Consider the following 26,293-nt stretch of genomic DNA (forward strand, 5'->3'; position numbering starts at 1 on the left):
CCTTGAATTTACCAGCACCTACACCATGAGTTATATAGCTATTTCGCGAATTGATCAGGGGACTGACCTGTATGAAAGTAATTTTGCTCTAAGTGATTAGTTTTCCCTGTGAAGTAATTTTGTGACATAATAAAAGACTACATTCCAGGAACAGTAAGGGAGACAGAGATGTCTGTACTGCTGTCAGAAGATCTGTATTGCCAAACCACAGAGTTATTTTTTTGTAGTTCCTACTCAAGAGCAGTGATACACCAAGGAGAAAACAAAATGGGATAACAATATGCTGAAAATTAGGAATGTGAGGATGTAATTTCTCACCATAGAAGAATGGATCCAAAGCATGCCTGGGATTTGAGCAATTTAGGTCTTTAAGTACTTGCTGATTTCATCCTTATTTCTGTTGCTCTTATCTGCATCCCAGCTTGGACTATTCTATTACTTCAGTTTCAGTCAAAATCCGTCTAAGTCTCACCGTTATGGAAAATGTGTATTGAAGTGCATATTGTAAACTGACCTAGTCTGGTTTAATCAGTTGTAGCAAAACTGCATAGTCATATGGGTCAGCACAGGCTACCATTTTAAGTAGTGCATACCTTAATTTTTGTAAGAAGTAATTCTGGTTTACTTTCACACCAGCTGAAAAACACTGCACCAATAATCTATAGTAGGGCGCTCAACTCTAATAGGATGCTGAAAGGGACTGGAGAAAGGAGACTCAGATTCAAGAAAGTCCTAACTTGGTGAAAGCTCAAAAGGGCGAAATGGCTTGCAGGGCAAATTTCATGGCAGATACACATTGCACCAGTCCACAACACTGACCTGTAGCAAAGCTGTATTTCCAGCCACTGTATCCAACTGGTAAGGTAGTACATAGCCTGTTTGTGGCTAGCAAAGAAGGAGCGGTACTTCAGGACGAAAGATGCAAATGGAACTGCATCCAGCAATGCATGCCCAATTACAATTTCCATTTATTCTTTATCAGTTTATTCAGCTTTACAATGAGAGAGAGAAAGTGAGAAATAAACAGCAGTAGCACAGCTAACTGAAGGACATAACGGTTTATTTACCTTTTCTGCCTCAATCCCCATTTCTAGCTGCTGCTTCTGTTTAATGCAGAGCTGTCCCACTTTAGCCAGGAGCTCATGTGGGTGAATGAAGACTCGTGAGCTCAGAAGGAAAGTGAAGATGTATGTCCTCTGTGGAAGTAGAAAGAAAAAAAAGTTAAATAACTTTATCCAAAATAATCTGCCTTCCTTGGAAAAACTATTCCACAAACCCCAAATGTAACTTTCTTTCATTTAAAGTTTTTAATTTTTTTTTCCTGTCTCCAGAGACATGGTGGTTTTTTCTAGGTCTGTTAAAAGGAAATGCTGTAGGCTTCAAGGCTGTTAACTGTGGTGTTTTCAGATTCCCAAATTATTTCCCTTTAAAATGCCAAACTAGTCGGTGCTCACCAAAAAGACAAATGAAATACATCCAGTGCAGGGCGCTGTGCCTCTTGAACGCCACAATTTGTATTGCTTTGTTTCTTTAAGAGTGATTGTTTTTCACTGGGCTGCAGAAAACTGCTTCATGTGTCTTCCAAACCACAGCTGTAATTTCTTCATCTATGAGGTTTTTTTCTTCCTTTTTTCCCATAATCACTGACACAAGCTTTAGCTTAGATTGTGACCGTATGACAGTAATTCATTTTTAAGCTTAACTTTACTTATTTGGGGCCTGTTTCAGAGTCTTTTGAGCATGAACACTGCTAATAAATGCCAGTAATTATTATTTTTCATTAGAAATATCCTCTCCATTTGTATTTTAAAAGCTGTAATTCATTGCATTCTGAATCATCCTCTGGACAGTTTTGTTGAAGTGACAATGCCTTCATGCCCTACTCTTGCTACAGTGTTTGAAATTAGACTTCTGTATTTGAATGTAATTGCTGAGTAATGACTGTAGTATCTCATAAGCACTTCAGTTTTTCCTTTAGGCTTTTTGCCGAAATTTGTAAGAATTGTAGGGGATCTCTTTGACAATGAATTCCAATTAACCTTTGTTATGTTTGCGGTGTGTACTGTTAGTTTGCACTGTGTTTTTAGAAATGTGATTTGGCAGGCCACAACCAAGTATGCATATAAATAGTGAATGTGCACGTATACAACCCTGGACTGGACAAGTAAATTGAGACAGATAAAAGGTATGACCAGTTGTCTAAAAAATGGCATCTCTACTATTAGCTACTGAATTCTGCTGCTTGCAGTCTCTAAAACACACTTGTAGTTAAACAATCATCGTATCTTTAGGACACCAAAATTGTTATGGGGTTTATTTCTAATCACAATAATATGTGTTATTAATGAAAAATGTTTCTACCTCTTTAGTACTCAGTGTGCCCTAGAACATAAATTTAGCATTAAAATCCTTCAAATATCAGAAGGGGAAAAAGGACATGTTCTTTTTAACAAAATAAATAAAAATAACTAAAAGCCACAGTGTTCTGGGACTGAGGAAGCAGCATAATAGACTGTGTATCTATTAAACATCCAACTCTGTCCTGAGCTTGTGGAAGAAGGTAATGAAAGAACATTGGAGTGTGATACAGCAAAGGCATTTAAAAATGCTCATTCTGATTTGAAAATCTGATTAGCACTGGGGTTTATGTATTAAATTAGGAGTAGCATTCATTCTCTACAATGAAAGCTGGTGTTAATCCATAGTCTTTCCTTTTCTATTATTTATGAATAGAGGAACTGAGGAGAAGGGTTAACTGGATGAACAGTTTGGGTCAGGTACCTGAGTAGTGCTTCTGCTTACAGAAAATGGACAGCTGGGGCCACCTAACAATCAGGCTGTTAGTGACTTTGAGCAGGTGGCAAGGGCAGTGACAGGACACTGACAGAATGGCTACCCTTCTTGATGGCATGGTTGCTAACATCCTGTACAAGGGTATATTGTGAAAATTTGAGTAACTGGGCTTCTGTTTGGTATTTTGTTTATGTGTCTCTACAGGATTTCAGAGTTTATTTTTACATTTCAACAACAAAAAAATTGCAGTTCATTAATTTTAGTAAGAAATTCAGTGTAGCTCTTACACCTGCATCTGAAAACAGTTAATGACATTGTATCAGCTTTAGAGAAGCTTTATAAACATCTATGGTAGTGTATGTGGTATGTTATGGGCATAAAATTAGGCTGAAGAACTAACCTGGATCACAGAAGGGGACTTGGTTATATTATCAGACAATGCATTAGATCTTTAATGCTTATGTATATGAGAATGATCCCATAACTGATGAACTCCCTAATCAGAATAAAACAACATAAAGAATAGTATGGGGCTGTGAGATTTTTCTTTTGGGTAGGGTGAGATTGGAGTGGTTTTGTTTGGTTCTGTGTGTTAAACTATACCTGGTTATCCTCTGTTGGTTTTTGTAGCCAGCTTCCATGTTTATTTCTATCAGTGCTGTCCTTGAACTTAAAATTGTGAGTCTAGGCTATTGGGGAAAAGAATACAGCTGTTGGGTGCATCAGCTGTCACTGGCTTGTATAAAAATTTGTTCTGGAAACATGAAGCAGCCCTCATTTATACTGTATTTTGCATTTGAGAGATAGGGAATTTAAAAAAAACAACAAAACAGACTTTGCTACTTTCATCCCTTCCCCACATTCTTGTTTTGGGAGTTTAGAAGCCTTTCTGAATGATGGCTGTGCGTGTAAGTAGCAGGGAACCACAGCTTAAGCCACACTGCTCTTGCAGTGACCTTTGCTCTGATAAGCTGGAACACATTCTTTTAAGGAAAGATATAATTTTGCTTCTCATACTAATTCTAGTGTTGGTCTCTTTGGTGGAAGTTTATGTGGTATGGGACAGCGTTTATCTCAGGGTGACACTGAGAAAGGCCCACTCAGAGTACTATTTCCCTATTGTTATACTCCAAGAAAAGTATGACCCAGATGACCTGAGATTTTATTTGGTTTCGATAATGTTTCATATGATCTTCAAAGAAGTGCCAAACTGGCAAGCTGCAGGAAGATCATATATAGGGCAACAAAAGCGCATCCCTTCCATTTTAGGCTTGCTAATGTCTCTCTGTAGTCTGTAATAACTGTACTGGACCCATGTAATGTTTTTTCCAGACAACACTGGACTATTAGGTTTCAGAAACAAATTATTATTGCTTCTACAACCCATCTGCTGTATTTTTAATCAATTTTTTAAGTCACTTAACTGGAACTAGGTTCAGTACTTTGGAAAACAAAATTGTTCCATTGTGGTCAATCTAGATATGCTGGTTTACAATATATTGGTATCTAATTGGGGGTGTGTGTGTGATACTTTTATTGCTTATGCTGTCATAGACAAGGAGTAACTGCAATTAAGAATCAAATTAAAAATTATAGGTCTGACAGCAGTATCGACCTCTATCTCCTTGTCTCTCTGCTAATAAGCATTCCCTATCTAATAAGGAAAATACAGTCTGAACTAAGCTATACATTTCAGCTTAGTGGTAGGTCTCAGGGGTTAGGAACACAGTTGTTTTGGATAGGAAATATTTCCTACTAATATCACATATATTACCTAGATCAAGGACTTCTGTGATTTGTTGCGCCTTTACTACTATACACATATATGCTAAATGTTTTAACGGTGTAAAAATCTACCCTCTCTCATAGCCAGTTCCTTAATCATAAAGATGATGGTTTGGAGAAGGAAATTTAGCTATGAAGCTAGCTAGTTTGACAAAGAATTATTAAAAAAACTTCTACAAGCTATGAGATTGGAAGTTAAGCTTTATTTAGCCTACAAAAGTGACAGGTATTTGGGAAGAGAGGGAAAAAAAAAAATCCTTTTTGCACTTGGAACAACATAAACTGACACAAAAGGGCTTGTACTTTACAAGAGAATAAGAAGCCAGATTCCTTTAGTGCCTGAAGTTGTTGCTAAGAGATGAGCTGAATTATATTTAAAAAAAGAGAGAGAGTGCAAATGCAGAAGGCTAAAGAAGGAATTGTTACTCTCTGCCTGAAGAATGCACTGATGTCTTCATGTCTTCTTGAGGAGGAGGGGAAAAGAAAGAAAAATGTTTTTTTTGTGCACTCTCTGCTCATTCTGGAACTTTGTGTTTGTGAAATATTTTCTTGAAACACTTTTTTTTTGCTTGGGCACAAGGGTTGCAGACTGGTACATTCCATTCCTAACCTCCCGAACTCCTTCGTCTCATGAGTATACATTTTTCGATGTGCTGAACAAGTCCCTGTAGACAAACAAGCCTCCAAAGTGCAGGACACAAATGTGGGCCCTTATCTTTCCCATCCCCCCTTTGCCTGTCTCGTGTTCTGCCAACATGGCAAATACATTCTTGTTTTGCCTCTGTAACCAGCAGAGAAAGATACTCTGTATTTGCTTTCTCCCCCGCCCCTTTTTTCTTTTCCCCTGTCTGGAAGGTTCCTGTGGTCTTCAGCTGCACGTCCACACAGGCGAGAATGCCTTCTAAGCCTTGTGCTCAGATATACTAATCCTAAAATTTGGACAAGTACTGCAACTTATGGATATGTCACTCTGAAACTACAGTAATCTCTTCTACTGTTACCAATAGCTTCTCTTGCTGTGAATTAACTGGTGGTTCCTTGCTGCCTTTCCTGGCATGTGTAGCCAGAGACATGAGGCTGAGAAGTACTTGTACCTTTCTCTTGAGTACACGAGTATTGGCTACTCTTCTGACAGTGTATCAGCTTAAATGGCTATCACTCTAACCCTCTGTGGCAACTTCCCTAAAAATAGAAATGAACATGATACTAAGTCTAAGCATTGGATTTAAAGGTAACTCAAATGCTCCTTCCTCATATAAATTGTTATATGCTTTGTTTATATAAAATAAGCTTTGTTCAAAAGGAGTTGAACAAAATAAGTTTTTTTCAAAGCTTATTTATCTACTCATTTTATAATTAATCCTTTCAGCTAAATTGGGTGATCTGATTTAACTAAAAGAACGTGTCCTGCTGTAAAGGAGATGAATTTCCTTTAACACGGTTTTCTATTCTTCCCTGGAGTTCCCTAAATTGCTTCTGTTGTATCTCTCTCAGCTGTCAGCTTGCTGTCTATTTAAACTGCAGCCTCTGGGGGTAGGGTCCATGAGTGCTTGGTTTGCAGTGTTCCCTTGCATGGGGTGTGGGATAACACCATGGAAACCAGTAGCATTCCAAAATACATTGTAGACCCCTTAAGTAATGCTCACCTTCTGGAACCATTTTCAGAGTAGCTGTGTTATAAATAGATCTTATGTTACAAATGACAATAAGGAATGTGTATTAGCAGCTACTTAAAAATATTGGCTGTACTCCTGAAACCAAGCAGCAAGTAACTGTATTCTAGGAGCACATAAAAAAATGGGAATGGACTCCTTGGAAGACTTAACTACAGCTGCCCAGTGGTACACCATACTAGCGCTACTTGTTGCTTTCTTCTGCACATTTATTCTGCAGTTTGTATTTAGGGGCAGGGAGCTGACACTTAACGTCTAACAATGGTTATCCTTCTGTGTCTTATGAAGGAATTAGTACTAAGCATCTGTCAAAGGTAGTGAAATTGTATCTTAGTCATATTTAAATGAAAGGTTTAGGGTTACTTTTGAACTGGAATATTAAAATCTCCTGGTTTTGCTTATTTTAATCTTCTAGTGATGACAGCTGGCAATTCTCCTGCTTATAACCAATGAACACTCATATGTGGAGTCTCTTTATGAAGATGAGTGGTGCACACATGGGAGCTTGGAGGGATTTTATTGTGGCTGATGTGAAACCACAGTAAAAAGTTTTCCACTAACTGGATTGAGAAACATACAAGATATAGCATGGCTCACTATGACAAATGTTAAGTCCAGCATACACGTTAATAGTGATTTCAATTTCCTAACTCTTGTTAGTCTTTATAAAGAGATGGGATTTTTCTGCCACAGCTACCACTTTTTCAGAGCTCAAATGGAATATAGGCTATATAACCTCTCTGATCTTTGGCAACGTGTTTAAATATCCCTTGTACCCATTGGTGAGAGATGTTAATTTTAAGTGATCAAGTGCTCTCTTAATAATATCCTCGGTTCAGAATCTCACTGCATGCCCTGGAGTTATAAATGCTGTTTACTTCAGGGGACTGCACTAAGGATGTTTAATCAGTTGCCGAATCATTTTCAGGCTTAGAAACATACATACATACATAACAGTACCGGCCTGTTAAAAAGGCTTGAGAAAGAAACCATTTTAATTGATTTTTTTTTTTTTTTCCTGATGGCCTGAGAGATGCATAGAATTAAAAAAAAACCAAAACCCAAAGCAAACAACTCAACAACAAAACTTAAGCTGATTTCAGGTCTGCTTTACTAGGTAGGAGCTGGTTAGTAGTTAATCTTGGCTGCATTAGAACTAAAGCAGCTTAGAGAGATTGAAAATTTTGTGGCTAATGCTGCTTTTAATTGGTTCTTAAGGCACCCATTTGGCTTCAACACAGCTTTATCTTTCTAACAAGTGTTTTCATTTAAAACCCGAGAGTATCCCCATTGAGCAAGATCTTTACTGAATGAATATTGCAAGTAAAATAAATGCATATTTAGCCTACATCTTAATCTTGAATCAGATGGAATTAGAATTTCTTTATACTAACTGATGCAGATATTAATGCAGGAAAACCATGGGAAGAAAAAGAAAGCCCTTCAGTGGCTACTTACATCTGGATAATAGTCCATGGTGGGCACCAGGTGCTCTATCAAGGCCTCCAGTGATCCAGAAACAAGGTTCCCATCCTGATAAACAGGGTCCACACACCTCTCCCCCATATCTGGCTGCACTTGCCCACTACAACTGGAACCAAGCATGCTGGAAAATATTGGTGTCTGGGGCATAGTTTCCTGCAGAAGCAGCAAAAAACAAACCAACAAGAAAGAAGGTTAAGCTTTCCTTCAGGACGTCTTATGTGTAGGTTTTAGACAGGCATACATTAAACACAATTACATATTTGACTGAATGCAGTCTGGGCATTTGAGCTAAATTCTGAATCCAAGCAGCCACACATCTATAAGCTGGCTTTGGGGTTTGAAATGCATTTGAAACAATTTCACTCAGGCTGTAGATGCAGAATCTGTAAGTTTTCTTCACTGTACATGATTCCTCCTTTCTCCCTAGTTTTCCCCTAGCTTTTTATGCTGTAAAACTGTACAGGGATGAAAATGTAATATGCTTTCTGAATTCCAAAGATACTGAAGCAGAGCCTTAGTGAACAAATAAACAAAACATACCATGCCTTAATGTCCCTCTTTTTACTCTTCTGAAGTCAGATTTTTGGCCAAAATACTTGACCTGTGATAAATCCTTCAACCTCTTCTGTAGCTAGATGTCAACAGAAATGCAACATCAACTGCGCACAGATATCACTGAAAACACGGAGAGCCATACTGTCTAAGCAAAATTGCCCTTTTTTTTGGGTGCATAAAACCATGAACCGGGTGAAACTGAATGCTATGACATATACTGTAACATACAACTCTAATAACAGTCTCTTTGGAGATTTTTGCTTAGGAAACAAACCTGCTGTTGCAATAAAAAGACCACAGGAAGATTTGGGGTTTCCACCTCCCTCCTCTTTGCCACAAGCTGTATCAGTATACAGTAGTTACCAACTGTGAGTAAACTGTGGGGGTTTTTTTGTTTGTTTTAAATTGGTTACAGCTTAAACATATGCAGAAGGCTAAACAAAACATCCTGCTACTGTATGTAAAGGTTGAAAATACAGGCATATTAGCAAACAGCACAGTATCAAAACAGTTCCCCCTGGCTGCTGAAATAGTTAAGACTGTTTAGAAGGTAAAGTGAAAAGAAGGCAGTGTTAACTCTTTAGCTGCTGTCTCACCATCTGTGTAACAAACATTGTCACACTCTGAAAAGCACTTAGGTAGATAAAAGGGTTAGGCTATTACCGGTACCTTTAAACTGACAGCTGTATCTAACTGCACTTGTCTCTTAGCATATGTCCTCTCGTTAGCTATTTTTCAAAAACTGGTGTAAGAACTGAAACCCTTCAATTCTATTTATCATTTTTTAGGTAGCACTTGAAACAATTGCAGAGCAAAACTGTACTTGGTATTCTTTTAAAGGCACATTCTTTCTCTCAAACTCCCCAAAGTGATCATTCATATTTACAACCTGGGATACAAAACATTTTTCTGGTTTTAAGCTCAGACGGTAAATATGCTAGGTGCATTGATAAGGAAAGGGACACCACCCCCCCCCCCCCCCCGCGAACATTATTAACAATACTTGTTCATCAAGGTGACAGATTTATTTATGTTTAAGTAGAACTGCTTTGTGACTTTAATCAGAAGACCTTTATGTATTCATATGTGATACAGATACAAGGAAAGTGTAATTCGCTGTAAGTTAAAATATAGCAGCTGTTTAATAGTGACCAGGGAGACTACCCTGAGGAGTCCAGGTGCAGAATTCAAGGCCTAGTGTTAAATAAAACAGAAAATGCGTAATCTAATGGCATACCAAATGGAATGAAAAATGATGATTCTGTTCAAACAGGCATTAAAGTTATTCAGTATTTCACAGATCAATCAGTTAGACCTAAGCTTTGCAGTACATTGCAATCTGAGAAATCACTGGAGCATATGACGAAATAGCCAGCTTTGCTATGCATACTATGTAACTCGCCAGTAATGTGTATTTTTTCCCTTTTAAGGTCCATAGCAGTAGAGCTGAATGCTACTTCTCAGGCTGGACAGGCTGTGATGAGCATTTCTGGCTAATAACACGAAGTTGCACAGGGTTTTAAGGTTAGCTAGTCACCAACTAAGCACAGGCTGAAAAGATGCTTTAGGAGAAACGTATCCCGGATTTGCCATCAAGTGCTTTAAACTCCTTTAACATGTCCATCGTTGCATCAGTTTTGGTTTTCAAGACCCTTTTCGGGAGCAGTCTGATAACAACCATCGCGGGTGACGAGGGCCGGCAGCCAAGCCGCCACCGGCACCCGTTACCTGCAGTGCCAGCCCCAGCCTTCCCAGGCCAGCCCCCGGACCCCCTCCGTCGGCTCCCCCGGCTCTGAGCGCGGGGCAGCCCCGCGGAGAGGGCAGGTAACGCCTCCGCGGAGCCGCAGCGCCCTCAGCCCCTGCAATCCGCACGCTTCTCCGAAACTCGCCCTGCTCTCCGCGAGCACGAGCCCCAGGCTCCCCAGGGCGGGAGGCGGCGGCCAGCGCCCTCGCGTAGCACCTGCGTTCCACTGCACCCTCCCGGTAGTACTGAGCCATCCGCCTCTGGCCGGTCCGCAACACCCCGCTCAGCCGCTGCTGGCCGCAGGAGACGCTGGCGGGCGCGGGCTCCAGCTGCAGAGTGCGGTGCACTGCCTCCGCCGCAGCGAAGTTCTGCGGCAAACCCAACCCGTCCCTCTGCCCGTTACGGGGCTCTCCCCCTCGGCGCCACCGAGCCCCGCGGTGCCCGCCCGTGGCAGGTGAGGGTCGCCACGGCAGCGACCGCCGGATCCGACTGGCTTACCCTCATTTTCCTGGGCGACGTGTACATGCGCGGGGACAGGGGCGGCAGCGCCAGCGGCACCGCGGCTGACAGCTCTACCCGCCCGCAGCGGAGCTGCCGCCCACCCCGGCCCCGCTCCCGCCGCCCGTGACGTCAGCGCCCAGCGCCGCGCTCGGTTGGCTGAGTGCGAGCGTGGCCGGTTCAAACGGAGCCGAATCAACGGTGCGTGGGCGAGGGCGGGCGGGGGACAGTGCTGTGAGCTGCACGGGGCTGTCACTTCGTTTCTCTGCGCCGCGCTCAATACCTCGAACGTACTCCTGGGTTTATGGAAACATCTGGGGTTTCTGTGTTTGATTTTGGTTCCCGTTTGGTTCTCCCCCGCCCCAGAAAAACGTTCCCCAGGCACCGCGTGGGTCTCTGAAAGCTCCTCACCTGCGTGCCCCTTGCCACCTTCCTACCCTGTCAACCCATCCCTGCCGCGCACGGCGAAGCGCAGCACGGAGGTGGCAGCCAGCCAGCCCGGCTCCGAGTGAGGCCACGCTCCTCACGCGGCGCGGCCTTGTGCAGGCCGGTGTGGAAGACGTGGTCCAAGAGAGTTGGGACGCCCTGCTTTGCTTTCCCGCTGTTAAGCTGTTTATGCGGGCACGCGTGGCAGCACCCGCCGTAATTGCTGCAGCACTGAAGGGATGCCGCCCAACCCTCCCTGCTAATTATTGTTTATATTCTTCTTTCTGCCGGAGTTGTTTCTCCTTCCAAATTGCCCAGGCCAATCATCTGATAGCTCAGGGCTGGTCATAAACTGCAGGGCTGGCGCTGGACCAACTCCTGCTGTTGCACACCCAGGCATGAGTGCATATCTAGAGTCTGATCTCCCTTGGAAACACTTGATGGGTACATCCAGCCATCTTGCAATCTCCCTCCCCTCTAGCCCTAGAAGCAGCTGAGGGTTGCCATCTTTGCAGACTTCCCCTCCATAAATGTACTTTCCCCAACCTGTTTCTCATTTTACTTGAATAGGGATGTTTTCGTGTTTGCCCCATTGTCTCCAGGCATTCATTAATTTTTTAATATTTATTATTACACTTATTTATCTAGTGGCTCTATTTGAATATGTAGCAGAAGGCTTCACTGGTTTCCATGGTGATTAATGTGGGAAAAGCCTTTTTGGAAGTAAGCATGCCAGTATGGGTAGGTGGGCATGGCAAGTCAATCTGGGAACATGCACATACGCAAGAGTACAAGAAATATATTCACGTTTGCTCACCATTTGAAGACAAGCACTGTCATCCATCCTAAATATGCATTAGTTTTAAAAAGATCATCATCTTTACTGCTTGCATATTAAATTCCTTCTGGTTTCTAAGCCTTAACAGATCTAATAGTGGGTTTATTTTCCTTTTTTAAAGTGAGATTTTTCTCTTACATGACAACTTGAAAAGTCAGTCCTTTTCCTCCCTGCTGAGTCTGCTTTGCTGTTAGTCTCACTCCTGTAGCTGTATTCCTTTAGAGCATGCAGCTGTTGTAGCAGCTCTGATACCTGTTTACTCTGAGGATTTCCTCAGTTCTAGCATGCTGCCTGCTTCGGACACCCGAGGAAGTACCCCAGGTGGTATGAGCTTTGAATTCAGTGGTCTGACCTGCTGCAGAACCACATGAGGATGTGTGCAACTCTAGAGGAGGGCAAAGGACAAATTTTGCCCAGCCTTATTCAAATGTCTTTGAGATCTTTATAAAAAGGTTATTGAAACTAGGAGGTTGAAATCCATAGGCTAACACTGTATAATAAACATTTCTTTCTGATGGCTGTGAATACCTTCTAATAACTCATTTAATATTTACACATAAGAATAACCCCAGAAAACCTACAAATAAGTATGCATGAAAAGCTTATATCAGATCTCATTCTGTTTCTGTGCTAATCCGTTTTCCTGCCTTACTCAAACATTTGCTGAGACTTGTAGAAGCATACCTCCATTAATCTTAGCAAAACGTATGTACTTAATTGAGCTCTAGTCATGGATACAATCTGCTGTAAACAAAACAAAACAAAAAAAACACACTTTTTTATTTGCTTGGGGTTTTGTTGGTTTTGTTTGGTTTTGTTTTTGACATTAGAAATGAGATCTGTCACTGCAATTAAGAAATGTAGGAATTTAGGAATGTTCTAATTAAGGAAAACTATACTAGCTAGGTATGCTTTCTCTTCTTGAAAAGTCATGTATCTGTGCTCTGGTGTATAGGCAAAGTCCTGTAATACCACTGCACAACAAGCACCATGAAGAGCACCTAAGGTTTCTACTAAGGTTTGGAATAGCTGGCAGACAGTACTTTTTCTCCAGGGTACAGATTGCAAAGGAGCTGATTTCTGCCATAGTTGGATAAAATCCAAAGTAATATACGTAGAGACAAATGGCCAAGACTTATCCTGTTCTCTGCAGTTCCTTATGTTGTGCTTATTGGCACTATATCAAAGTGTTTTTCCATACTCCTCCATTCTGCAGTCTAGCAGGTTCTGGGTTGGTTTTTTTTTTTCCGTATGTATACATAAAGGGGTGTGTATATGTGTGTATATTTCTTGTTTATATACATACCTACGTTTATGTGAGGGGGGAGGTACTGTTTTGTGTAGTCTTGCAATGTTGTTGGAAAGGTAATTTTTATAAATCAGGGAAGCTGAAGACCTAAATTGAGCTTGTATAGCATGTAACAGATGAATCATGTTATCCTTTTATTCCCATTTCTCTTTCTGTAAAGTGTGAATGATGACCTTTAGCTATCTATATTCTGAATGTTGAAATCTGTTGATACAGAAACTCTGTAAGGTCTAATTTTTTTTGTAGTTATGCAAGCTGTGTTCCTCAACACATCTTTTGCATTTTGGAGATGTTTTCATTAGGTATTGCCTCATGTTACTGGTGGGTGGACCCTAGAACAAGTTTAATCAGCAGAGCCTGTACTTGTTCTGTAGCTTGCTTTTGAGGCAACACTGGTGTGGTTCAATCCAGCTAGTCAGAAGAGTATCTTGCTGCAGAGTGAGTCAGCAGCAGCCATACCATGACTGTCTTAACCTTGAATGTTGCTTCAGCCTCTCAAATACTGGCTACCATTGGTATAACATGTTTTATTATCTTATAATTAATGAACTGGATTGACATTTGCAATATTTGGGTTCTATTCCTCTTGAGCTAGAGACAAATTACTTAAACCCACCATGCCTTGGTATTCATCTGTGAGATGTTGATATTTTCACACTGTTGTGCTTAATTTATATATTTTTTACATCTAGAGAGTAAATTTTTGCTTTACTATGTCTAAGTACAATTTCCTAGTACAGTTACATCTCCTCTTAAGTGGAAAGTTGCTGGTCAAAAACCTGGTAAAATTAAGGAATATTAGCAAAAAAAAAAAAAAGGGTGAAAATAAGGGAGAAATTGATTTGAGAGTGAAGATTATAAATATAGATGTGAGAAACAGGGAAGAAGAATGTTGATGGTTTTTCCCACTGGTCTTAGAAAACAGCATTTTGGAAATGATTCATTCAAATGTACCTGTGTGCATATTTAAAATGTAACCATACTTATGAAAAGCAAGTAATTACAAATGTTATAATGATGATCTGAGGCTGTAACCTCAAGTATAAAGGGACTCCCCTAGAAATTCTTTCTTTGGAGCTTTCATTGTCAAGCTATTCAAATCAGTTGTTGGTTACCTTCCACGCAGATCTAGTTATTATTAACATTTAGCTTCATCTAACAATATGTCAACATGATTTAAAGCACAGGCATCTGCAGTGAGGAAAGCAGAGGGACAGCAACAGAGGAGTCGGCATAGAAAGCGGACTTCATTGAATGTGGCATTCTTTATAGTGTTGACTAAATCAGAAAATGTGATCCAGTCTTCATCTGTCTATTCCAACCCTTCTATATACTCAGTAGGATGAATATAGCACATCACTTTGATATTTGAAGCACAACTGGGTTTAGTGAATAGCCTTTTTTCTTACTCTGAGGTTGAATCTGAGCTGCTACCCAGATATCTGCAGGCCTTGAAAGTGGCCAACATATGGAGGGTTTACTGTATTTGCCTGTTATATTCTCCTCAAGTAGTACATTATACCCACAGAGCAGTATGATCCAGAAACTATTTTGTATGGCCATCATCTTTACAAGTGTAGTTACAGCAATATATGCTGGTTCTTGCTTTTTGGAAGGCTTTAAGGCATATAGCTTAATACTGTCATTTGGAACATGAAAAAGAATTGTGAATTCAAAGTGCATGTTATATTCATGGAGCCTATTGACTGGTGGCCTTGGTTATAGACGGAACCATTTTATCTGGTCCTGAAATAGGGAATTCGTGCAGGAAATGCTGTTAAACTTCACAAATAATAACTACATGGGCCTCAGATGGGGCACTTGCATGGACACAAGTTAGTATGGACCATTTTTAAAAATTCATAATTTAATGAGTATCATGTCGGTAGAGCTTCAAAGCCTTGGGCAAATTTCTTTAGGGAACATTAGGGTTTTAGTCTTATTTGTAGGGTTGCACATATGTTCAAGCTTTCCTTGTTGCATACAAGTTTAAAGATTTGAAAGCTGTTCTCAAACCACTTTTAGATAAATTTGACGATTCCTAAATTTCAGAGATTTGATGCTGCAGAATAACTTGATGGCACATTAATAACTTGGCAGCAGATGGGAGTGGGAGAAAAGAGTTTCAAGTCATGGTTCTGAACTGAGAAAAGCTTTTTAAGCTTGAGACTTGAAGTGTGGTTGGACACTCTAACCATCAGTCTGTGGTTATTATTGGCTGTGCATTTGTCTCTCTCTCTCTCTGACCTGGGGCATGATGAACCTTTACACATAAGTTTTGTCAGAGCCAATGAATGTTGTTGTTTGAAAATGGCATTTTCCACTTTTAAAATGTTTTACTGAAGAGGACTTGACCAGCTCTACCTCCGAGATATCCAGCAATTTTCAGAGCAAACCAAGCTGAAAATATAAGAACAGCTTAGATGTGGTTCATCACTATGTTGTTTTTTCAGTTCTACCTGAAATGGGAAAACTGGTTGTGAAAACTCAGTTACATATCTGCAGAGCAAACTACGTTTTCAGTGGTATAAGGTCAGTGCTGTGACACTATTGAGAATAACTGTTTGCTGAGCAGTGTGAAACTGATTATTTTCACTGATGCTCAGTACTGTAGCTCCCCCTTGGATTGAAAGGAAAGCTCTTTCCCAGGATTTAGACAGGACGTGGTGCTAATCCCCAGTTTTTTTGCGCCCCTGCCAGAACAGGAGATTTAACATAATCTGACACAAGTTGCCTGTGATACTGGTGTGTGGCTGTTAATTAGTGACTGAGATTTTAATGGTTATCTTGGCACAGCTGTCTGAAGAAGTTCACTAGCAGTTGATTTGTTCCTGATTTCACAGATGCTCCAGTTGTAGAATTCTATACCTTTTAGGAATTATCTCACCTGCTAGTTGAGATTTAAAGTATATCCAGTTGGGAAGCAAAACTGTAATATATCATGGATGTCCTTATTATATTCTTGATTGGTGTTCATGAACCAGCTATGGTAAAATAGAGAGGGTTGAGGTGGGGTAAAAAAGGTGGTGGGGTGAAAAGGGGCGATACTCCTCCTTTAAATCAGTGATGTAGCAAGAGAAACATTTTACAGGGGTCTGAGGAGAGCTAGTCAGAAATTGAATAAAAATAAAAGATTTTAGAAAATAAAACAGTTGGCCTAGCCTGGTCTGTTTAAAGGACCTGGCTTGTCATGCCTAAATGACAATTAGGCAGTCAGGGTGTATTTGAACAGCTGCTTCTACTGTAGTTGTAGATCTCTTCCTTTCTTATTCATGTTATACGTTTTCTGGAGATAATGGAGTCTGCTCACTCTGTCTCACATCTTCCTTTCTGAGAAAGGACAGGAAGAGTACTAAAAAAGCTATTTTTAATGTTTATGATATGGTATGGTTTTGACTATAATGTGGAAGAACAGATGTATGTTAATGTAATATGCACTCTTTTTATTAGTTTTATTTAGAGTCTTTTTAAGCTGAATATTTAAAAGCAGCTGATATTCTATTCTAAATTGAGTTCAAGCTTGGGTTCAAGATGAAGGAGTTCTGGTCTTATGCTAGCTAGTGTGTCCTTCACTTGCATATTCATGCTTGCTTCAACACCAGTGATTCCAAGAATGTGCCACTGTGCAGAAAGTGAAAATCAATTATGCCAAGAAGGGAGCATGTACATACATCAGCAATTTGGTGCCCAGGGGAAGAAAAATCTGCATGTCTGCTGATGTCAATCTTCTTGATATGATATTTTTGTAAATGCACGTGGGTTGCTATTTCTTTTAACCAGCTCAACAAGAAATAAGTTTATTTTTAAAGCTGTAAGCTTCAGGGCATCACAATTAGTAGATCAAAATTGCCAGTCTGACTAGTCAACCTTCTGTTTGCTTTAGCAGGATGACACCACAACATTGTTAGCATTCCCACAGGTATTTTGGAAGATTCATTAAGGTCAGTGATGGGATCAAATTATTTTTTTGTTTTTCTTTCCTGTTTTCAGTTTCTTTGGCTTTCCAAATTTTATTTTACAGCTGATGGGCAGAAATGATTCGCTGTTGAGCTCACTTGCAGTAACTCTCTGTCAGCTGTACTAGTATACAAACAAATTTCTATGAAACATATGATGTATCTGTTTTACCTGAATTACTGCAAGTAATTCAGTTTCTGTACAGTCTACTGGTTGGACTTGTTGAGACAGCCAAGAAATTCAGCAGCAATTATTAGGGAAGTTATTGGACTAAAATCTACTCAGTTTACAGGGCAGTTAACAGCTGTTGGTTTAATTCTAATAACTTTAGAACAGAATCAAGTTGTTACTATCTTGATGATATCATGAGCAAAAGGCATGGAGAAACATTAAAAAAATAAGTTAAATATGGTTTAATTTTAGCAAGAAGTTGTCACTAAATCAAGCACTCAAAAAATTTGTCTTTATGAAAGCATTTTGATGAATAATAAGAGTTAGCAAACAGATGAATGAGCCCCCAAGCCTGCTTAGAAACATGCGTGTAGATGAGACTATCAGCTACAGTGTGTTTCAGCATAGTTTGAGTTACCTGGGGAGGACATGCATTATCCTATCGCAAACACAGTGAATAAAGAAATGTATACTGAGATGATGCTGAGTAGTACAGAATATAGGATATCGTCTCATGTATATGTATATTTATCCTATCATACATATCCTAGGACAGAGACTTAGACTATGCAAGCATAAATTACTGAACATGGAACACCAAAACCCCAGTATGGTCAGTTTTGTACTGGATTAAACTGAGGACTAATCTGCAGTTGAACAAACCCCCTGCTATATATATGCATAAATGTTGAAAGTAAAAAAAATAAATAAATTCATCAAGCTGCCTGTACTACCTGTATGCTAATGAAATTAACTGAACAATTACTTAGTCTTCTGTTTTACTAAAGCATCCCGACATAAATCAGTCAAAGAATTAATATGACCCAGCTACTTTGGCGCAATCCTTTATCACAATGTCTGCATAAGGAAATAAATGTAAGTGAACTACAAATTAAAAAAGATTGAGTGTCTTTCTGGAGCCTTTATTTTCCCTGAGTTCTGCATGGATCAAGTCAGAATTGGGATAAATTACTGCTGTTGTTGCCACTTGCTCCAGTGGCATGAAACAAATGTCACATCATCTAGCAAATTCAAAGGGGATTCCCCAGACATGCACATGTCGGAAACTTTAAACTGATATTGTTTTCCCCAGGGTAAGCTGGATCCTTCTGGTGCTTGATGAGTTCCCTATCAGACCAGGTTCTTGGATCTGCAAAAGTTGTGTGTACAGAGAGCAGAGCTTTTTTACTCTTAGCTCGGGAGACTTTTTAAAAACTGATCTGTGTTTGTTTCCTGGTCTGTTTTTTAATTTAATTTTTTATTTGTGTGGGGATGCCAAGGCTTGCTAAAGTAGATAGTCATATTGGTGGAAGATTTTTGGAACTAGAGCTCAGAAGGCTCTAATCTGTGTAGAATTCCCAGAGTCCTCCTGTGGTTGATGCTATTTGCCCTGTATTTCTTGCTTCCTAACCACCTTTTCTTCCAGGCTTAGACAGGATAGAAATGGGTCCAGACTGTAGATATATCTGAGGAGAGCAATTATTGAGAGATATGGGCTGGGTCTGTGAAACAGATAGCCATCTGTAAGAAATGGCTTCAATAAAAATAAATGTAATGAAGAATTACTAAGCAGTGTTCAGAAGAGTGACCTCCACTTGTTTAGGAAAATATAGTTAACTCTGTTATTTAGTTTTCTCTCTGTAAACTTTCAAAACAAACTGGCATCTCTACGTATGTAAAATGTTATGCAAAGCTCATGCATATATATATACACATACACACACATAGATGACACAATAATTAAAACATGTAGCAACAACACAAAAAGTTTTCAATTACTTTGGATAGCAAGAGTGAAAGCCATTTTCTGCCCCTTAATCCCCCACACCTCGCTGGTGTTCATATATGTCATGAATTGATACACAGTCTGAGCAAGATTTGAGCTGGCGGTTTAAAAGCAGAAGCTTTCTATGTCATGGCAGATTTCCCTGGCAGTTTATTCATAATGCCCTTAACTTTCCTAATTACATGGGAGTTTTGATCAGTTAGTAGTACTCTTATATTTTTCTATATTCAATAAAATAATTTTAGAGTGCCTTGCCTTCAAATGAAGCCATTTAATAGTAATGACTTAGTGTTGTGGTACTGATTGATAATTTGAGAATGTTCACTGAAAATCTGGTTCTTTTTTTCTTGTATAGGAGACTAATTCTTTATAAGCATTTTATATTTTCCTTTTTTCTTAGTGGCAATTTCCACAGAACATGTACATGGCAAAGATGAGCTAGAAATCCTAAATTTACCAGAAGTCCCACTGGGAGTTAGTTGTGCTATAGATTTAACTAAAAGGAAATCAAACAGCCTTATCCTGAAGTAAAAAATACAGCTTGGTTTACATGAAGTGTTGCAAATGCATTAAGTTACTTAAATAACTATCTTTCCATATTCATTAATGAAGTCTAATAAAATTTTAATCAGTGAGATAAAAAAATTCTTTATTGTGCGCTTTCAGGGTAAATGTTTTATAGACATTATCAGGAGAGTTCTCTACCTAAATAGAGACACTATATTCTATCATGTTGTTCCAAGAAAGATCTTGGGAATAATATTAAACATTATAGACAAAAATCTCCTATGATTACATACCAGTCTGTATTGCATCACTGAGGTACACAGGCTGAGGAATTTTTTGTCATACTCTATGTTATGCAAGACTAGCCCTGAAAAGGGGGGGGGGGTGTGTGGTGGAATAGCATTATTCCTACTTCTCTGTTTCTTGTTGGATCTACAGTTTCAGTGGCATAAAAACTGGGTGGTGCAGAAGAAATTTGAGACTATAGAGGCACTTAAGTGTTGACATTGTAAATATCTCTGTTGTAAGCTGAGCATAATCCTGCTTTATGCACTTAGTAGATGAAGTCAAATGCCTACCCACTTTCACACCTACATCAACTGAAGAAAGGTTTGTTCAAGTGAAGCAGCTGGTTCAAGGAAATGGAAATGTGATTTTAAAACAAAAAATGAAAAGCATTGTATATGCTAGTACTCTTATTAGTAGTTAATTCCTAAAGTAAATGAAAGCCCAGAATTGCCCTAGCATTGCATGATATAAAAGATAATTATTCATTATAGCTAGTACATTAGTTAACTTTTATAACACATATTCTATGAATTTGTTGAAATGTGTGCTTTACTGTTTTGTGGTTTCCAATGAGTCTATTGAGTGATACATTTTGTTGTTGTTAAAGCTTGTTTACTGCAACTAAAAATCTACAGAATATTGGATTGTTTTATGTAGTCACTTTGTTTTTATGGTTTGCAAAACACTAGCAAACTTAAACTGAAGTCAGTGAAGAAAGGCAACGCAGGATTTCAACAAGTGCATCTGTGAATAACAGTACAGATAAATTTATGCACAGAACACTAAAAATCATCTCTGGCCTGTTGTCATTTACCCTTGCCAAAACTGTCAATAACAAGGCACTGAGTGTAAATGCCAGCCATTGCCTAACCGGAAAGGCTTACTTCAGGTAGCCCCCAGTTAGAAAGAACAATAAAGATACAAGGTAGGTAATGGAGAACAGGTCCCTGTTAAGAGTGCAAAAGCCAAAGAAGGAACCATGTGTATCATGTTCTTAAAATCTGCACTATCATGATCATCTTCTGAGATGCAATCTTTTTCACAAAATTCACAAAGTAGAATCACAGGAATATAAGGCAGTGGTAGAGTGCCTGCTGGACATCTTTATCTGGAACATAACGCAGACATCCAAGGAAAAATAACTTCTGCAACTGGAAGCATTACTGACTGGAAGTCATTTATTCCTTAATTAAAATGTTAGATTCTCAGGAAATTGGTAAGCTTTATGAAATTAATGGAAAGAGAGTGCATTCTTTGATGATCTGGGCTAGTGTGTTCACCTATGTGCTGGATAATGAACCTCCTAAGATACATCTTTTGACCAGAATTGATTCCTAGGACACTATGGTAAGTTATAATAGAATCATAGAATAGTAAGGGTTGGAAAGGACCTTAAGATCATCTAGTTCCACCCCCCCTGCCATGGACAGGGACACCTCACACTAAACCATGTCACCCAAGGCTCTGTCCAACCTGGCCTTGAACACCGCTAGGGATGGAGCATTCACAACTTCCCTGGGGAGCCCATTCCAGTGCCTCACTACCCTCACAGTAAAGAACTTCTTCCTTACATCTAACTTAAACTTCCCCTGTTTAAGTTTCAACCCATTACCACTTGTCCTATCACTATAGTCCCTAATGAAGAGTCTCTCCCCAGCATCCCTATAGGCCCCCTTCAGATACTGGAAGGCTGCTATGAGGTCTCCACGCAGTCTTCTCTTCTCCAAGCTGAACAGCCCCAACTTTCTCAGCCTATCTTCATATAGGAGGTGCTCCAATCCCCTGATCATCCTCATGGCCCTCCTCTGGACTTGTTCCAACAGTTCCATGTCCTTTTTATGTTGAGGACACCAGAACTGTACACAGTACTCCAAGTGAGGTCTCATGAGAGCAGAGTAGATGGGCAGGATCACCTCCTTCGACCTGCTGGTCACGCTCCTTTTGGTGCAGCCCAGGATATGGTTGACTTTCTGGGCTGTGAGCACACACTGAAGCTGGCCCATGTTCATTTTCTCATCAACCAACACCCCCAAGTCCTTCTCCACAGGGCTGCTCTGAATCTCTTCTCTGCCCAACCTGTAGCTGTGCCTGGGATTGCTCCAACTCAGGTGTAGGACCTTGGACTTGTCATGGTTAAACTTCATAAGGTTGGCATCTGGCTATTTCTCCTAAACAGCCTCATGAATAGGGTAGAGGAAGTTTTACAAAAAAATTTTGTTTTCTAGTATTATCCCAAAACCATCTGAATTGCATCTGAAAGCAATTTATAACCTGTCACAAAACTCTGTTTTGACATATGTATTTTTAATTGAACTTCTGAGGATGTAAAATTCCAATGTATCTGTTAAAGGAAGCAGTGTGTTGCTTACCTGTTTCACTTATTCACAGCTAAGCTAAACTTTCATCTTTATTCTGCTCAGCATTACTGTTGCTACTAAAACCTAATACATTATTCATAACTACTAATTTTGGCCTAACTTTGGAGATAACTGGAATGTCTCCAATTGTCTTGTATGTTCACATATCAGAGAGCATCAAGTCAGCAGTCAGAATTGCTCGTGGTATACGTGTGTGTTTTAAACAGTGAGAAAATACTGTTTTGCAAGTGATTCCCCATTCTTCTTCCAAAAATAAATGATGATAAATTCCTAATTATCTTATAGAAGGGGTGCCATAGTTAATCATGTCCATTGATGCAGATTTGGGTCTTAGAACAAAACTTACTGGAGGCAAAAGAGCTCATCTAAGTGACTTCAGTAGATTTTGCAGAAAGTCCCAAGTAAAGGTTATTTTCTCTGTTACCTAATCTTTCCTTTTGGTGCTACGAGACCATTATGTAGAAATAGTCAACACTTTCAGGTATCCAGATATTCTTTATTTGCTTTTCTTTTACTCATACCTGTTTTCTCCTTTCCCTGTCCAAATTTGACCCAAATTCAAGTGAAACCGGTTAGGAGTGCAGTGAGAATTAGAAGATATTTGCTGTTTAAGCAGTGGGATGTGCTGGGTAATTATACTGTGTACTGCTTGAGAGGATGCAGTGTGCGGGGTCCTGTTTTGCTGAATTAACCTTTGATGCACAGAAATTTTATGGCTTGAAATGCCACCCGTTTCCTAAAAACTACCTGAAAATCTAGTGAACCCTAACATGTAAAGCATTAGTGCTTTACTGTGTAGTTTGCAATTAGCCATATTACTCTTTTTTATTGGCAATCACAAGTCACTATTTTCATTTCTGAGCTAAATCGCCTTGACTTTCCTTTTCTTTTTACCACTGTTTTTCCTTATAACCCCTTCCTTTACATTGTGATGATACGCTTGACTTTTGAAGTCAGATTCTTTATGAATTTTGTGTGTTAAATTCAAATTGTCTCATTAAGATGCCTCACAAGAATAAAAAAGTAAAGATTTTATCTTTTTTTTTTTATGTCTGATGTACTGTCTCTGTCAAAGTGACTATTAATATCCTATATACCTGGGAGCTCTCAAATCAAGATCATACCATACCACTTCAGATGTTACAGCGCTGAAGTTATGACCCATGACAATATACATAGGTAGTACTTAGATTTATCTTGAAGTTGGCTGTTCAGTTTCTTAGCAAGGGGTCTGCTCAGTTTAGGAGATTTTTTTTTTTGTCTTAAATATAATAAGGCAACCTTAGCAGAAACATCAGGCTGGCAATACCGTCCTCAAAACTGAGCTAGCTAGTTATCTGCCTGCTTTTCTGATCGCTTTGAGAAGCATTCCTATACAGTTATGGCAAATGGCCCAACATCATCTTTCATAATCTGTCAAAGATAAACTCTGTTCAGCTTTCAGCTGCAAGGGACTAAAAGAACATTTTAAGCCCACACAAAGTCTGATGAGAGCTTGCGGCTGTTTACAATTTAGAACAGCAAGCTGCATGTTCCCTGTTTCAGCAGTGAAGATGGTCAGGAATTTTTTTATTTAGTATATTTTTTAGCATTATTCAAATACAGCTGCTCTCCACCAGAAAGAAAGTTGAAAATCAGCATTCTTTTTTTTTTTTTTAGTTCCATGCTAACAGAATAAATAATTTGGTAAGACTTTAAAAAAGTAGGAGGGTAAGGGTGAATTGAAGATGCAAAGAAGTTTTCTTCTTAACATGTTGGTAACAATAAGGAGAAAGAAAACAGCCCACGAAAGGCATCACTTACCTTGTAAGCTTTTAACCTTTCCCCAAAGGCCTGTCCTGTAAAGTCCCATTTTCAACTGCCGGCATTTTTTGCTACTCATCTTTTCCTTCCTCTCTTCCAGCCATCTTCTTCCCCCTTCCCCCAACTTTCTATTAAAAGGAAAGCTACCAAGAGCTCATAAGTAACAGGCTCATGCTTTCAATCAAAGGAGAGAGCTGAATAGCTTTCTACTCAGAGTGAGTTCAGCAGATCTAGAGTCAGGGCCCCTTCATTAATGAGAAAGGAATCTGTTCACCTTCTGAAATCTTTCAGCACTTCCTGAAGCTGCCTGAACCACACAAGTTGCATTTCTCATAAATTTCTCCACTGTGGCCATACTTCTATTTCTCTCTTTCCTCCCTTCATCTCTTGAAAACCAAACGTGCAAAGCTAATTTCCCTGCTCTTGCATAAGTAGTCTCTGAGGTTCCTGATCTTTATTTGCTCATTAGGAGATGCCATTTCAAATTAACTCCTTCCTTCCCCTGGCCCCAAAACCCTTGGTTTCAGTGAAAAAAAATTAGTCGGGCTTAGAATTATATGCAAGGAAAACTAACATAATCAAGGCTTGCTAGTCATGTGCACAGTGCAGGTCCAAACTTTGGTTTTGATACTCAAGCTCATAGTGTTTTCACTGAAATCTCTTATTTCAGTTCACACCAGCTGAGTTTTGTTTTGAGTTAACATGGGTTACAGTAAACCCTAGAAATTCAAATGCAACGCTCTATTGGAACAGCTTCTAATCTCTCTCTTGGTCCAGACTACATTGCCATGTAAAATGTTAAAGTCTTCTTAGCTCCTTGTAACTTAGCTCAGGTTTGGTAAATATCTCATTAGCTGTATGTGCATGTATCTTAACACATGTGATGCATGTTTGGTTTGGGAGACTTTATTGGAAGATTTTCTTTTTTGCACTAATTTTATATCATAAATATTAATATGACCTCAACACCCCACCACATCAGGAATCATATATTTTCATTCCAAATATTGTCAGAAATAAAGGCATTCTGTCATTATTTAAGAAGGTTTTGTTTGTTGTTTTTTTTTTTTTTTTGCTATGTCTGTATCCATGCTATGTCTGTATTGTTGAAGGAATAGTTACTGTCAAGGAGAGAACGAACCAGTGAGGAAAGACGTCATATGTGACTTCTATCAGGTGGGGCCCAAGCTTGCACAGAACAGGTATCCAGCTGTTATTCTATGGATGGTGTCTTATATAATACTTTGGTCTGGGGAGCAGTGTTTTAGTACTACTCCTGCTACGAGCACATATGTAAATATAAATGACTTTGCTGTGACAGGTATGGGGGAAGATGCTTTGTGTGTGGGAATGTAATTGAAAAGGAGTGGGAATTGATGAGAAATGTGTGCTTTCTAGATTCAGTGTAGCTGAGTATTGGTTGAGGTTTTGATAGTGCCTTTGACATCAGGCAGTTTCAGGTCTTATTGTCATACACAAAAGATTACAGCCAAAATTCAGACTGAATGGCCAAATTCAGAGTTCTGTTGGTCCTTAGATCCATTCACTTGAGTTATTTTTTCTTATTAATACATAACTGATACTGAAAATTTTTCTGTTAATTTCCCTGGTGGAACTGGGAGAAAAAGTCATAATACATAAGAAGAAACAAATTTTTGAGCTCTGTTTGTTGCTTTATATTGATAGTACATACACCTCAAGCATAACATGACTAACTGAAACTGAAAATCTGTTTGAAACTCAGTGAAAAGTACATAGATTTCTTGAATAAGAAAGAGAGAACTTGTCAAAACAAACCCCTTGCAATAAGAATTTTCATGGGAGAGAAGAACAACTAGAGATTGCACAACTGGAGTTCTGTGTATGTGATGTTAATTGCTGTGGGTGCTGATTGCTTGCTAATTTAAATAGAAGTTGTGAGTGCTCAAAACGAGGGTATGAAGTACTGGCAGTAGCTTTCTCTGCCTGACAATCATGTAAAAGAAGAATTTGTGATTGGAATTACAGATATGGCTGTAAGACTATAGGCACGAACAACTGTTCTCCTCCCATTCCATTTTTTTTTCATGCCTAAAGCAATTTAATTGAGGATTGAAAATAACTGGATCAGAATGTGGGTATGAAGGTGCCCCAAGTGGAGGTCAGTAGTATTGTGGCAGTAATAAGTTGATGGTGAATTGCAAGGCACATCACTACAGTAAGTGACTGTAAAATCTGCCAGAGTGCTGGTTTGTTGTGACTCAGGCACTGGCACATAGGTTGTTCCTGGTGTCAGTGATGAATATCCTTAAGGCTAC

The 26,293-nt window shown here is 39.4% G+C and overlaps 1 protein-coding gene across 3 annotated transcripts in view; it reads right to left on the bottom strand.

Annotated features, from left to right (window-relative positions):
* The window catches only part of RASGEF1A (RasGEF domain family member 1A), a 166,327-nt gene that overhangs the window by 15,249 nt on the left and 124,785 nt on the right, over positions 1-26,293 (bottom strand). For 2 of the 3 annotated variants that reach the window (XM_057416383.1, XM_057416381.1), the window contains 2 exons: positions 7,710-7,889; positions 1,068-1,196 (listed from right to left, as the gene is read on the bottom strand). In XM_057416383.1, coding sequence (XP_057272366.1) covers positions 1,068-1,196; positions 7,710-7,883 — 303 coding nt within the window. In that variant the 5' untranslated portion in view covers positions 7,884-7,889. Of the gene's footprint in view, positions 1-1,067; positions 1,197-7,709; positions 7,890-10,533; positions 10,692-26,293 lie in introns of those variants that run through there. The other variant, XM_057416382.1, reaches the window with a different exon arrangement.

The sequence above is a fragment of the Pezoporus wallicus genome, unplaced genomic scaffold (assembly GCF_028554395.1).
Source record: "Pezoporus wallicus isolate ANWC-B61680 ecotype Strahan unplaced genomic scaffold, APGP_CSIRO_Pwel_v1 contig_2012, whole genome shotgun sequence".
Classification (NCBI taxonomy): domain Eukaryota; kingdom Metazoa; phylum Chordata; class Aves; order Psittaciformes; family Psittacidae; genus Pezoporus; species Pezoporus wallicus.